The 15,141-nt window shown below is 50.3% G+C and overlaps 1 protein-coding gene across 2 annotated transcripts in view; it reads right to left on the bottom strand.

Moving 5' to 3' along the window:
• GAD1 (glutamate decarboxylase 1) overlaps positions 1 to 9,398 on the bottom strand; it is a 35,008-nt gene extending 25,610 nt beyond the window's left edge. Inside the window, exons 1-4 of one of the 2 annotated variants that reach the window (XM_030952241.1) lie at positions 9,085 to 9,398; positions 7,799 to 7,939; positions 5,977 to 6,039; positions 580 to 738 (exon numbers count right to left, since the gene is read on the bottom strand). In XM_030952241.1, coding sequence (XP_030808101.1) covers positions 580 to 738; positions 5,977 to 6,039; positions 7,799 to 7,868 — 292 coding nt within the window. In that variant the 5' untranslated portion in view covers positions 7,869 to 7,939; positions 9,085 to 9,398. Of the gene's footprint in view, positions 1 to 579; positions 739 to 5,976; positions 6,040 to 7,798; positions 8,636 to 9,084 lie in introns of those variants that run through there. The other variant, XM_030952242.1, reaches the window with a different exon arrangement.
• Positions 9,399 to 15,141: the final 5,743 nt, after the last annotated feature.

The raw sequence follows: 15,141 nt of genomic DNA on the forward strand, positions 1-15,141 counted from the left end.
GCCGGGCAGACTCCCGGCCCCTCTCACCCCATGGAGAAGGGCGAGCCTAGGTCACCCACAGCAGCAGCAGAGGTACCTCCAAGGTGCCCGGCCTAAGAGCATGCCCTGCCACGCAAAGGTTGTGTGGTATGAGGCACTCGCCTCCTGTGGGCCAAAAGTACCCAAAATCCACACCTGCCCTTACCTTGCAACGTCCCCACCTCCGCCCCGCAAAGGGATTGCTTTCCCTTTCCGACTCTTCTTGCAATGGCCCCCTACCAGCAATCATTACTACAAGGCTGCTTCATTACTATTTTACTAAGGAGGATAAAAACATAGAATTACTCTCCTCCTGGATGCTGGATCTGGAGAAACCCCTGGAACCACTGAAGCTGAGCTGCAGGTGATCAGCCCAAAGTATGTAAAACTGCTTCTCAGGCAGCTTGCATACATCACCAAAAAACACAGACAGAGAGCTCCCCTCAAAAACAACCAAGGAAAAGCACGATCTGAACATGGCTGCACTTCCAGGGGAGATGAGGGCAGGACTACTAAGGGACATGCCTGAGCTGGAGCAAGGAGAAACTGTAAAGTGTTTACCTCTGGCATACAGATTGGAAAAGTCTGTCTCGGTGCGCCGGAACCTGGATTCCTTCTCACTGTTCTCGCATGCCAGCAGGCTCTTGGAGGACTGCTTTTCCTTCAGAGAGCTGACGATCCGGCCCTTGTCTTCCAGGCTGTTGGTCCTTTGCAGGAACCCTACATTATTATTGCAAGGTGCACAGGTCAGAGTTTTCTCACTTCCCAACATGTTTAGAAATATCTAAAGCAGCTCTCTAGACAACAGTTAAAAGCGGTGTTGGCTCTAGATCTGACTAATGAGGTCAGGAATAAGGGTATTTATGGGGATTATTTGCCTCCAGGAGGGAGAGTTCAAAATGCCATCAACTGCAAAAACGCAGCCATGCAAAAAACAAAATTTCGTCATTTAGTGCACTGGTAAATTCTTATTAAGTCGATCAGACAGATTCCACTTCAGTAATCAGCCACTGGAAGAGAGTTCAGGATGAGTCAATGCTATTTCAGCCTGCAGGCGAAGTTTATGGACCTAGCAGACAGGGGCAATGATGTATGATTAAAATCAGGGCCATTTTCAGTTCTCCTCGTGGTGCTCTCACGCACAAAAGGCATGAGAACAAGCAGCCATTCTGGAGCATCCGTCCTGAGAGTGCTAGAGCTCTGAGGATACCAGTAGCACTCATATAACCCCACCTTCCTATTATCAGTAAGTACTGATGCGTATTTTCCACCTGAAAAGATGCTTTGATGCTAACAGTAATCATCCCCGGAGGTTTTAAGAGCTCTGCTCTCACCGGGAATGCATCTTTGGTGCCCAGAACCCGAACACAACTGCTGCTGTTACATGTCATGGCAATAATAAACCCACTCACCCCAAGAATTGTTGGGGCGGGAGCCGTGCAGAGTCCGCAGCGAGTAATGAGATCTGCCTACTTTAACAAGGCAGGGAGAACAATTTTCTGGATTTGATATATTAAATCTATGATGCCCACTAAAACACGCACAGTGTTGGGCTTTTTGTTATTAAGGACAGCGTCGGATTTTGACCTTCCGGGTTGCACCGAGTGTGCCTGTATGTTTGGAAGAGGCACTACGGTGACGCCAGTCTCCTTTATTATTCCTTTGCTTTTAAAACAAGCAACATCGAAAACAAAGCTCGTTGCGGCTGGGGATATCCGCCAGAGAGGAGGGCTTAGCAGGGAGGAAAAACAACGTCCTGAGTTCGCTCACTCACGTTCCCCGACGCCGCTTCTCTTCAGCGCCCTCCGGCCACGTGTCCCTGCTGTCCGGAGCCGTGACGGCGGACCGGGACTGTGGGCACCTCCCGTCAGGCCCCCACCGCCTGCCCGTACTGGACCCCTGCATCTTGGGCGGGCATAGGAGTTGAACGTCGGGGGAGAAAAGCGAGCGACAGTGAGCTGCTGGGCCAATTGCTCCCGGCGCGGTACCTGTGCCTCGGACCCTGTTGCCAGGCAGGCAGTCACGAAAGAGCTATCAGAAAAGGAGCACTCGGCTGGCAGGCCCGTCTGCATCATTTGGGTACCCAGATGAGTTTCCAGGAGGGTCACTCACAGGTAAGTTTGTAGGAGCCATACTTCCAGTGAACACCTCACTTTTTGCCTTTTAATTCTGATCTTCTACTGATTAGTCTTTTTCTGTGATGCTTTTATGAATGAGACAAAGAGGGAAGGGTTAGGGAAACTCTCTTCGTGCATAAGTTCAGAGTAGCCGTCCATATATATATATATATATATGTGTGTGTGTGTGTGTAATATTTGGTTATGTTGTTACTGCTTCTAATGGCTCTTGCAGCGATCATTAGTTCCTGCAACAGCTAGTGCCATTTTCCTGCTCATTAGGAGGAGCAGTTGATATCAAAGCAGGTGCAGTCTAATCGGAATTATGGATCCTCTTTTACCAGGTCTTGGAGCTTGATTTTGCTTTGTTTTTCCCCCACCCGTCTTTTTTCTCAGGGTCTCAGTAGCGATGCTCAGGTGGGACGGGTTCCGTGAGAAGAGACGCCTGCAGGAGCAGCCGCGTTCCGCTTGCCTCGACAGCCGAGCTCCTAGCGCAACCGGCGCTGGGGAAGGAGGGAGCACCGCTTCAGTAACAGAGAAAGGCTGCAGTTGCCTCCAGTGCAACTCTCACCGGGTCCAGCGAGGCCGTGGCATCGCTGAAGGGTCTGATCTAACCAGACGCTGCCGGCAGGCAGCTCAGTCCTTGCCCAAGCGACTCTGCGGCCGTTCTTCCCCGCGGAGGCTCCCCGGGCCCGCTGTGTCCCGAGGCCGGCTGGGGATCAGCTGGGGCTCGCAGCGGCCGCGCACGGGGCCTGTCAACCCACGCCGCGTGGGGACCCGGGGCTGCGCGGCCGCGCTCGGGAGGCTCGAGGGCGGGGATGAGAGGGCGGAAAAAGCCCGAAGGCAGGATCGCGCTGTCGGCCGCTATCAGCCCAGCCGGCTGTAGGTAATGTGCGTTCGCTCAAGTCCCTCGGCCACGGCAGTGTCTCGTGGACCTGGAGACTCTGTGTAAGGGGGAGCCCGTAGGACACGGACAGTCCCCGCTCTGGAGCCGCCGGGCCATCTCGTTTGCCGAGCCCCTCTCTGGAAGGGCGTGGGACGCTCCCCAGCGCCGTCGCGGTCAGCAGAGAAGCGTAACAGCCGGCCCTCGAAGGCTCCTTCCGCTGCCGGGGAGAAGTGCATGACTGTAGCCGACCTTTCATCTGTATCCTGCTTGAAAAGCGAGGCCGGTGTAGACTTCCAGCAAGTGGCAAAGTACGAAATAGTGTCCGCGCTGCTTCTGGAGCAGCGGAGAGCGCAGCCTTTTTCAGCAGGAGGTCCGTTCCGCAGGTGCATTTTCATCGATGCGCTTTAAGAGACCGAGTTTTCAAGACCCGAATGGCATCAGATTGGCGAGGGAGTACCTCGGTGCGCAACGTGACCACAAATTCAGCGTGATTTCACATCAGGCCTCGCACAAGGCAGGTGTGTGAGCCCTCCTCGGCACCGCAGCCCCGGGTGGACACATCTTGCGAGGCGGGGACAGAGCTGCCGGGTCCCGCCGGCACCGCAGCCATCGGGGGTGCACGTCGGTGGCGGCTGCACGAGATCCTGGACCCCGCCGCGGTCGGGGTGTTTAGCACCACCTACCTAAAGTATGCTTGGCAGCATAAATCCCACGGACTCCGGAGACGAGCCCGGTTTCTAAATGCATGGCTGCTCTGGAAGCCCCACTGTCCCGCGTTGCTCACTGGGTTTGGAATCATCAGCTGGCCGAGGCCAAACAGGAGACGCACCGGAGCAATTTTACGACGTTGAACATTCCGCTGGTGCCAAATGTTAACAGGATCAGTCTCAGCAATAACAATTGCCATGGTGGGAGTGTAGCATACAAATCCAGATACAGAGGGAAATCTGCCCATATTTTGGCGGCCGTGACAGTTCATTAAACCGCTTAAAACAGGAGTTAGGGGTTTGGTGGGTGGGGTTTTTTTTTTGTTTTTTGGTTGGTTTTTTTAGGTGGGTATGTGCAGAGACGAAGAGTGGAGGGGGAGGGGGTCGGGAGGAGTGGGGGGTGGTGGTAGCGGCAACGCTCTTTTCAGGCAGTGGCTTTCAACCAGAAAAGAAAAAAAAAGCTAATCCTTAAATCGCTCCGCTATTTAAGAAGAAATTACATACATCTTGGATACGTAATTACTGAAAATGCCAAACCCATAATATACAACTCAGATGGAAGAACCAACTCATTGTTCAAGACCTGCCTTTTCTCTGAGGTCAACCCTTATTTAAAGTTTGCATTCAAAATTAATCGATTTCAGTGTGATACACACAATAGGAACAATTCCAAGGTGCCTTTGTGACTACACAATATTTAGGGTCCGGAATGATATTTTGTGAAAGGTAAGGACAAGAAGGTATCACCTGCAACAGTCAAATGTCAACTCGTTTAGCATGTTTAATTAGGATTCTTGGCAACCTCACTCTATTTACCATAGGCAACCTTCCCTGTATGTCTTTGTGAAGGTGTTCGATTCAAATGGGAGGACTCATACAAGCAAAAACAGTGCTTGTGATCAAATCTGTGTATTCCAAAACGGCATCACTCATGATTCAGAATGTATTTTTCATGTAAAACAGAAAAGAGCCAGCAAAGGAAAACTGCGCAACAAACCACAACCAGAAATACAGCTTGTCTTGAACTCCCTTCACAAAGCCTTCACTACGCTCTCTCTTATGCCCTTCTCAAATCCAAAATGGTGGGATATTTCATTTTCAAGTGTATTTGATCTCACTGAGAGAAGCTGCGTTGTCCTTCTCTAACCCCCGTAGTCTAGCAACACGGAGCAAGCCTAAATGCGCGTTACTTTATCAGTTCTGCTTGCCGGGCTAAATTAAAATGATGGTGAAAATGCCCATCGCTCCAGCCACTGAGGGAACTGGTAGGGAAATGGTCCATTAAACCCAGATCAGGAGCTATTTATAGAAATAAGCGACTACTCGTTAACGTCGCCAGCGGCTACCAGTGAAATCTCTCACAGACACAGGGCTAAACATTTGCATCCTGATTCTTTTCCCGTTCAAACTTCCAGGTGACAAAATGCTTAATGAATGAACTTCGACTTGAGCAATCAGGGAAAGAGGTTTAAATACTCCTTTGCATCGAAAAAAAGATTAGTTTATCCCACGACATATTTCCTATCCCCCCAAAAGAGACAGAGGGGGAAAGGGGAAATAATTTCTATGCGTAAGGGGATGGGCAGAACGGAATGATTTCCCCATCAGAATATGAAGATTTGACTGTTAGCCTCTGAAAGCGAAGGCGCTACTGAGATACCTAGAGAAGGAAGACAGCTTGTTATCTGCAAATGAATCTCTTGCTATAACGTTGCGATCTCATTGTGCATTTGTTTCCCTTCTGCATTTCATGTGCTTGCGCGCTGACTGGCTGCCAGCGCTATCTTACCAGCACAGCAAGCTGACGAATTGCTCTTTAATAAGGCTCTCGTTAATCTTTTTTCCCCAGGAGATCCGTATTTTCTAGTCAGATAAGGTTGAAAAATTTCAGACAGTGAGAGGCGGCGAACCGGTCCCCCGGCCCCCGCTTTTCCTCCCCACCGGTCTCCCCGGCGGGTCCTGCGCTTTCTTCGCCCGGACCGCCCGGCGCCTGCACCCTCGAGTGTGGCAGGAGGGGCAGCGGGGCCGCCGCCGTCCCTCCCGCGGCGGACAGAACCTGGGCCACGGCCAGCCCGCGGGAGGGCACGGCGGCGGCGGGGCCGGGGCCGCGGAGCCGCCCTGCGGCCGGCAGGGGGCGGCCGAGGCGGGGCCGCGGGGGGCGCTCGGCCCGCGCTGCCCCCGCCGGGGCGGCCGCGCCGTCATGCGTGGCTGTGTGGGGTGTCCTACGGGGAGGCATGGCCGCACTTACCGCATATCTTCAGCCCGATCTTCCTCGTGCACCCGTGAGCCACGCCGCACCACGAGTCGTAAGCTGGAAGAGAGAGCAGAGTTGTTCCCCTGGGGCGGCGGGGTTGTCCGGCCGCCGCGCCCCACCCCGGTGCCCCGCACGGCTGCATCGCCGTGAGAAAGGGCCGATTCCGAGCCCGGCGGCGCTGGGCAGCTGAGGCTCGGATGACAGCGAGGTGACATGCTGGCCTGCCCAGAGGAGAGGAGAAGGCACCCGGGACCCGACATTTCATCATTTACTGGCGGGGCTCCAGGGAAGTAGCAGCTTAAAATAAAGTGGCGTGAAATGGGGTCACAAAAGAGTTCAGGAATTAATTGGGTGAAAAATAGTATTTGACTAGATGATCGGACTCGCATCATTGAGCCTCGGACGGACTGACGGGCCGCCGACGGCCCTACTGGGACCGCACCCCCAGAGGGAACAGGCTGCTTCCCAGCCCCTCGAGTCGTGGCTCAGACACGCATCGGTCAGCCCCAACCGAGCCCACGGGAAGCGGAGAACGAAGCCCAGGACCGAGGTGGAGGGTGCACCAGCCGCGGCCACGGGCACTACTGAGCCTCTCCCGTCCATCGCTCGCGGCACGGGGCAGCCGCAAGTCCGGTAGCGATGGACCCCAGAGGGCGAGCGGGGGCTGGGGGTGGCTGTCCTGGCGTTGGGGGGGCCAGGACAGAAGGTTTCAGAGGAATCGGGACGAGGACGGCTCACCCAAGTACGGAGGGCAGCGGCCTGACTCTCGGGAGGGGGAAGCGGGAGAAGAGCCACGGCGCTCCCGACCGGGCGGAGGAGCCCGCTCGGCAGGGGCGCTGCCAGTGCCCGGGGGCGGGGAGCCCGTGTGGGCAGGGCAGGATTCTGCCGCCAGCGGTTATCTTTGTTTTAGCCGTGTTGCCAATTAATTCGACTTCTGCGAGTGACACCTCAGTCGAAGGCAGCGGCGCCTGCTACGCGCACCTGAAGCAAGACCCAGTGCTGCTGTTCGCCCCCTTCCCCGTTTTTTCCAGTTTCAGAATAATGACAATGATGACTCCGATGCTCGTGTCTCGTAGCTCTTTCAGGGTAAAAGCTATTACCCGCTCTGCTATCCCTGACAACCTCTCATTTCTTACTGTTGCCCGCTCTTTGTCTCTGATGCTTCATAGCATCGAGCCTCTTATTGTTTTGTTTTTAATTTTTTTTTTCCTGTAAGCGATGGTCTGAACTGACTGGCAGGGCTATAAACTGATTCTCTATCCACCTGCAGCAGTCTTTGCTTCCCACTCACACCTCAGTAACTCAAGGCGAATTCAGAGCAATTAGGAATATAATGCTTTGAAAAGCTGCAATTAGCATCCAAATTTCGCTTGATTACAGGCTTCAGCGTAGGCTGAAAAGAAGCTGCAGAATTAGCATTTATAAAATGTAGCTGGGAGACACCTGCTTTAATACCCTGGTGTAACTTCGCCCTTTAACTGATTCGTTTTCTCTGCACCCCTTCCAACATCCCGATTTTTTTTGGTCCACCTGGGAGGTCAGTTTATTGTCTGTATCTCTCAAACGTGGCTGTAAGATAAAGACAACGTTGGTCGATAAGGTGGGCTTTTCCTCACAGCGTTTTACTCGCCACGGACCGACCTCTCCTGTTCCCAGTAGGAAGATGGTTTCTTTGTGTAGACCACTTTCCGCACCTTGCTTAATGGCGCGGAACAGGGCTTCACAGATGTATAATTTCGTTTCGAAACTGATCTTTCTGAGCCTAAATGGAGAAAGCCTCCAAAATACTTAAAACGAGGAAAATATTAAAACCTACTTGTAGGTCGCAGATTAGGTGGGGTGGGGTCCGGAGCATCGTTGGAGGACGAGGGAGCGGAGGAAGCCATTCTTTCAGAAAAGCCCCCTCGGAGCTCGTATTCCTCGATATTCCTCTGAGGGGTGGGCAGCAAGGAATTTGCTGGAAGGAAGAACAGCGGGTTTAGTAGTCTAGTCTCCTGGAGCACCGCATCAGAGTCCCGTCCAGACGCCAGCGGGCGGCAGCCGCGCAGGTCCCGAGGCGGCGGCAGGACCGGCCGAACCGGGAAAATGCTTCGACAGACTGAAGAGCAAAATCTTCCCTTCGTTAGATTCCAGGGCACTACCCCCCGCGCTGGAATGACGGATTTAGCAGAGCATGAAGCCTATAGCAATTATATCGGCGGCCACTGAGCAGAGCAGTTATATGGCTCGCATCAAATGGAGACCCAACGTGCAAAGTGGGCTTCGAAATCACCAGCCCAAACGACCTACAGTCCCAAACACAGCCCGCTTCTGGGCTTTACCAAACACACGTCAGGCTAAGCATTCAGGAAAGACTGACAGATAAAACCCCACCACCACAAAGGTGCGTTTTGCCCAGGTCCAATGACAGGCGCCACATACATGTGTATTTGCACACACATGTTTCAGCAAACCGGGGCCACTCTGTGCTCCAGCACCAACCAGCGATCTCCCGTGCCCGTGCTCGCTTTAGCGGCGCAAATGGCAGGAGAGGCACGTCTGTCTGGGGAAAGGAAGGTGCAGGACCAGCCCTCGCTCCTCGCCAGATGTTCAACTCTTTCCTGGCGGACACGGCGTTCCGATAACCAATACAGGGTCGCTGATCGAGAATTGCCGGGTCACTGCCCAGCTCGTCTCTTTGTCCCCACGTCTACCTGCGATTTATTTTCTTCCCCTTGCGAAGAAAATGAAGGTCGCGGTAACGAAAGAATGCTTTCTTTGTTAGCAGCTTTTTTCAAACCGGTAGCTACCGATTCATTTCCACTGCTGGGTGGATTTACACCCGCGTGTAAACGCAACGGATCAATGATTTCAATGGAAAACAGGCATTTAAATTTTTTAAGACGAGAAAGAAAACAGCCATAAGCAGAAGATATTTTCTAGACAATGCCTAGAAGTGAAGTAACAGGTTAACACTGTGTCTAGGGCGGTAGCTGTATCAAAAAACCCGTTATTCCTCTTTTCATACGACAGCGACCAAAACCGATTTTTTGGGAGAAAAAATGCTCCAGATGTTCCCAAAGGATTGAAAAAAAAATGGGATGCTGTTTAGAGGACACTTACCGAGGGGGCGATCGGACACTCTTATTGCCGTAGTCCAGGTTGGCAGGGCGACTCTAGCCTGGGAGCGACCCGCCGCTTATAAACTCTGCCAGAAACGACGTCGGAATACCAATCACGCCGCGGAATTTAATGCGAGATGACCTTTTTTTCCAGAAGTGCTCGGATTTGCTTTTTTAAAAGCGTGAATCGCCGGTTGATCTGCTTCGACGCAGGCATGAGTCACAGGACTGCCGCCACCGCCTCCGCGCCGCTCCGCACGGGGGCTGGGGGCCGCTGGGGCGGCGGGCTGGGGCGGGGAAGGGCGGCCCACCGGCCCCGGCTGCTGCCGCTGCTCTGCTTCGCCCCGGGGCGGCGGGTGGGGCTCTCCAGCCACGGCAGGGGCGGCACCCCAGGCAAGCGGTTCGGCCCCTCGTTGAGTCCCTCGCGCGGACGGAGCCAGAGGCTTTCCCTACACAGCACCGGCTTGACCCGAGGTCGCCAGCTGTGCTAATAGGCACCGCACACATCGGCGCACCGCTGAGGCGACGGGGCCGAACACCCGCCCCGGCCGTCCCTGAGGGCCCGGCCCTCCCCTGAGCATGGTGCGGGACTCGAATGGGCCAGGCGGAGTTCGTGTGAATTGTAGCTTAGCAACACCCCCTGTCCCCCCCTCCGCCGTGCCGAGGGTCTGATGTGACCCGCTGGCTCAGCCCGCGGCTCCCGCAGCTCGCCCCGCTCCTCCCCGCCAGAGGGTGGCAGAGGCACGGGTACCGCTGCAGCAGAACACCTGGATGCCTGTGACTTGCCCTCAGTGTTGCCATTAGATTACGATTTTATACCAGACATCCCTTTGCTAAAACCAGAAGCATCAAGACAACAAGCTTTTTGTACCCCTGACAAGCCCATGTCTGAGTTACTCCATCCCACTTCCGGAATATGCTTGACCAACATTTGTGGTTGTGACCGCGGTGCTGTATTTCAGCATGCCACAATAGCTACGCAGATGTCTAAAGCAAACGCTTCTCAAAAAGATGTCACGTAAGGGGCTGGGAGGAATCCGCAATGAGAAGAGAGGAGGGGAAACAGCCCGATGGAGACAGAGAATTTCATCCTGTGCAGGAGTGGCTGGGCAGCACAACGAGCAGCAGGGCTGTGTCCTTTCTGAAGGACTCGAGGGAAAAGCAAAAACTTACAAGCTCGTTTGGGAAAGGAAACTGTCCGACTGACAGCATTAAGTAGCCAAGACGACTGCTTTGTCGAGCACACTTACTCTCTAGGAACTAGACGTGTAACAAAAACACTGACAGCACAAAGGCCAGTTTTTAAACATAGCTTTACAGATATTAATGGCCCTAGCTAACACGACCTTTACTCATATCTAGACTATTATTTTAAAGCTGGTTTCAACCAATCGAGCAAGACATTTGCTCAGTGCAGAGTATGAGAAATAATAATATATCTATAACTAATCATCTTTATAAACGTAAACAAACGTTCAAAGGAAGTCGTGGAAGGACTGCAGTACAAAGAGTCAACGAAAGACCACACAAAGAACCCCTAAGCCATCAGTCACTGTGAAGCACGACCCAACCGGGTGGATGCCTGACACCCTTATTCCTTCCCTTCTGGCTTTCCAGAAGTGCGTGTGTCTGGAATAAACAGACATGGTTTAACAGAAATATTTACAACCTTGTAGAATCTGAGGCCCGCGAGGGGAAGGAGCCAGACAATGAAGTCAGCGAGCCTCCCGCGGCACGCTGAGATACGACTCTTTCCAGCGCCCCGAGGAGCCCGGCGGCGCGGCGCTCCCGGCGCTCCGCTCAGCACCGCGGACAGCAGCCGCTCCGGCCCGGCCCCGCAGCCCCGGCGGGGCCAGCAGCACGGTCCGGGGGCGCGGACAGCAGCCTCGCGCGGCCCGGGCGTGCGTGAGGAGCGCTCGCTCCCTCCTGGCCGTGCAGGAGGACGCCGAGAGCGAACCCCAGCGAGCCGGCCCCGCGGCCCCTCTGGGTGGCGCTGCACCTCAAGGCCAGGCGCTCCGTACAGCGCTGCGCAGAGCCCGCCCGCCCGGCCGCGGCTGCTCCGAGCCCGTGCTCACCACGAGCTGCTCGTCCTGGCCCGGCGGCGGCAAGGGGAAAGCAGCAAACCCTGCGTCTCCTCGCGTCCCTCCCTCGCTCATCTCCAGCGTGGCTGTACAGCACGCCCAGAAACGCTTGCTAACTTTTATTTGCAACGGACCCGCTTGAAAATCCGACCTAAACCCGAACCACTCCAGCTCAGCAGCTTCATTCAGAACTCGCCACACCAACTGAAATCTCTGAAACACCCTTGCAGGGTGTACACGCCCAGACTAGGGCACTCAGAGAGGTGCCGCTTTCACCGAAAGAGTTCAAAGTCTTCCCCTCCAGCTGTGCTGCTCAAGCAATCTGCTATTTTCTCCTCGCATGTGACTGTCCCTTCCCTGAGGCTACTGCTCGAGTGCACTCTGGGCACAGGTTACAGAGAATATCTTCGCAGCTGAGGATCCAGAAGACTTGGGCTTTGCTCTGAATCCAGATGTTTACTGAGGATGTGAAACACACAGGAAAAACCATTGATGCACAGTATCATCAAGGCAGTAGGATGAAGATATATAACTCCCTTATCTGAAGCTTGTAAGGAGCACATCAGTTAGAACTCACTTTAAAAAGCCAGACCATGAGGTATTTCTTGAATTCACCTCCATCCACAAACTGCACATGCTAAAATATGAATTTTGAATACCCTGAGTGGGCAAAGGAATGAATGTAATGCAATAAAAATCTTTAGCAACAAAGACTACTCAATAATTATATCGTTTTTCTAGATGTGGACATATAAACAATGCAGAAAACCCCCACTATTTGTATTGCAACCTGTAGATTTGAATAGTCACTGTGTTTGGAGCTACATACAATATTTTAAGAGAGATGAGCGCCTCCTGCCTACACTGTAAGGAGGTCACAATATCGCTCCATGAAATGGAGAGGCAAATAGAGAGAAGTCCCTGTGCCATAACACTTCTTACTTCATATTCTGAACTATAGTCATGTTATATATGCTTTTATCTGCAGGCAGGGCAGCAAATCTGACTTCTGGTGATTATTATTATTATTGTGGAGGGCTCCCTCTATGAATGCTCTGTGTTGCCTTTTAATTGCTATTTTGTGTGGATTATGAATATTTTAGCAGGCTGGGATTAGGCAAACTCTTCCCTTGAAACTATATACAGTAGTAAGTACAGAGAACATCTATGATGTTTCTGGACTTGTGGGTTTGTATTTTTGTCTTTGCAGCCTGTGATTTTTTTTTTTAGTAATACAGCTATAATTTGTAATCCAATACACTATTACAAAATATATTTCCTCTATCCAGTATTTCTTTCTTTTTCCGCGATTTCTGGTATACAAAAATGTCTACTTTACCTGTATCTTAGATAAAATTGAATAATTGAAATAATAAATTTCATTAACTCTTGACATAGAAAAATTGGAAAATTGTTCAAAACTAAGTGTTTTAGACCTTTTCTGGCTATCATCTTCAGTACTTAAAAATACAGATTATAACTTCCTGTATATCTGTAATGAAAAAAATGAACATGCCAAGAGAAAAAAATAAATTAGTGCTTTGATTATTTGGATTACTTGGCCCTGTCCAGAAAATTCTACAAATGGAAATTTGGTGAAGTCTGTGGATTTATTCTCCTACTGTACAGGTAACTTGCTGTTTTCTGCAACTTGACAAAAACTAATCAAAGATTAATGATATGTTTGCTTTGGGTTTTATGAACAGTCAGTACTGATGTACCCAACTGGCCCATATTTAAGGATCATGTAGATCACTTGAATTTCAAAGACAGCTTAGTATGAACTGCCAGATAGAACATTCAGCACTGCTGTGATGAAGGGCATTTAGAAAAGTCTAATCTGAAGCATATTGTTTTACACACTTCGTGACTTCTTGATTCAGGATGTCCCCTTCCTGATCCATGTCTTGTCCATTTTGATCTACTTCATCTGAAAAACATCCCAAAGAACAACCCATATCCTGAAACAATAGCAGCAGTACAATCCCTACCCCCAGTATCCCCAAGCAAACATGGAAAGAAACAAAGAATCCCCTTACTTCCAAGCTGTAACAAAATAAAACCTTTTTTATCTAGATGGATCAAACAAAATTACTTAAGTTAGGTAACTGTGATTGCAACTTGAAAGAATAACACAAGTGACAGTACACCACCAGTAAGTCCACTCTCTACTAGTTTTAGAAGATTGCAATTTTACCCTGTGTCTGAAAGGAAAATTATTTCCCACCTCCCCCAGTAACCTTGTAGAGCCAAGACAGCTAATGCCTGGATAAATTTCCCCTTATGATATTATAATTGATACATATCACTGAATTATATCTTTTATCCCATAGGAGGGCATCAGTTTACAATGAGAACATTCAGCAGTTTCAGAAATGCTGCTGCAGGAGATTGTGCAGTTTGACTCTCCAATCTCAGAACAAATTTGGAGAGCTGGATTCTGGGATTTTTCAACACATGATTATTTAAATTAAGCATATTTCATAAATAATCCTCAGGAAACAAGAAGCATGGGCTTTTCTGTTACTTAAAAAACCCACTTCTCAAATCATAATTGAATTTCAGGTATGGGCTTTGCAAGTCTCAAAAGTTTTCGGGATCATCAGAGTTGTGAGCTTAGCTAGGATTTTTTGGTTTGTTTTGGTTGGTTGCTTTGGGGTTTTTGTTTGTTTTGGTTTTGTTTTTTGTTTGTTTAGTTTGGGTTTTTTTCCCCTTCCTCCTCTCTTTCCTCTGTGGTGGATAAGTCAGGTTTTGCCCTGAAAGCTGGTTAGTTTGCCCTGGATACCCATCAGTACCATGGCTATAGCAGACTTCCCACAGCACTGCATTTGAAACCTTTCCTCCCTCTGGTTTCTTTATAGCTACAATATTACAGAAATGGAAAAAAAATTGTTTCCAAAATGGAAGGTTGAGTGCACCTGATTGAAATACAGAGTTTAAACAAAGCACCAATACTTACATTTTTTTAACACAGTGCAGTCAAAGCACGGAAACACAAACAGGATGGTAGGAAGAGCTACAAGGATGGACAACTGGCACACTGTACTCTGAAAAGTACAGTGATATGTGCTTGTCTACCAAGATGTGTTTGTCCAACAGAAAAAACAGATGGACAGGTAAGAAAAAAATCCCTTCTCTCTGTTAGACTGAGTAGTTCATCCTCCCTATTCTGAGTGGACTTTATTAGCATTTTTACAACTATCAGACTCCTATTTGCAGGTAATAGAAGTGTGCATGAACTTTAAGCAAAGCAATCAGTAGTTACATGGGCTTCTCTACTCAGTACAAGTATGGAAGATTATGAAAATATTGAGGGGCATTTTTGAGGACAAAACCACTCCTTCCAGATTAAGAGAGAAGTAATTCAAATTGAAGACATTTCCCACACAGAAAAATCAGATTAGAGTCGACTTGTTACAGACACATTTTCCAATCTATTTATGTAATAAAATCTTGTCCACTTTGGCCTTTCAAAACTTCTCTGCAAGCACACACTTACCTAATGCTGTTGACTTCTGTTGATGGTATTCTGATAGTTGCACTTGAAGAAGACAACCACAGGAATAAACAGAGCTGCTGTCATCTGGGACAGCATTAGCAACTCAGTACTAGAACCAGAGACAGAACTTAGCCATGCTATCTTTAAGAGTGTAGCCACAACAAAGTTTTTAAAAGCAAATACACAGGAGATAAAGAGCAGCACTGCTCTGAGCAGTGAATCAAGCGTAACTTCTCTCTTTGTAATCTTAAGGGATACTGAACGTTTGCTAGGCTTTAAAGGAACTGTCTGGGAAGGAAGTCAAGAGAGTACAGTGGAACATGCTCTGGTTTCCAACTGCTCTGTTCTCCCCAGGACAGGTAACAAGGCTGCTTGCATTCCTCTCCAGCTACAGAGAGAACACCAATGACAGAACACCAACCTGGGACTTCACTCCTCAGCATTCTTCTAACAGTCATATTTTTTCTTCAGAGATTAT

This window comes from Camarhynchus parvulus, chromosome 7, assembly GCF_901933205.1.
Source record: "Camarhynchus parvulus chromosome 7, STF_HiC, whole genome shotgun sequence".
NCBI lineage: Eukaryota > Metazoa > Chordata > Aves > Passeriformes > Thraupidae > Camarhynchus > Camarhynchus parvulus.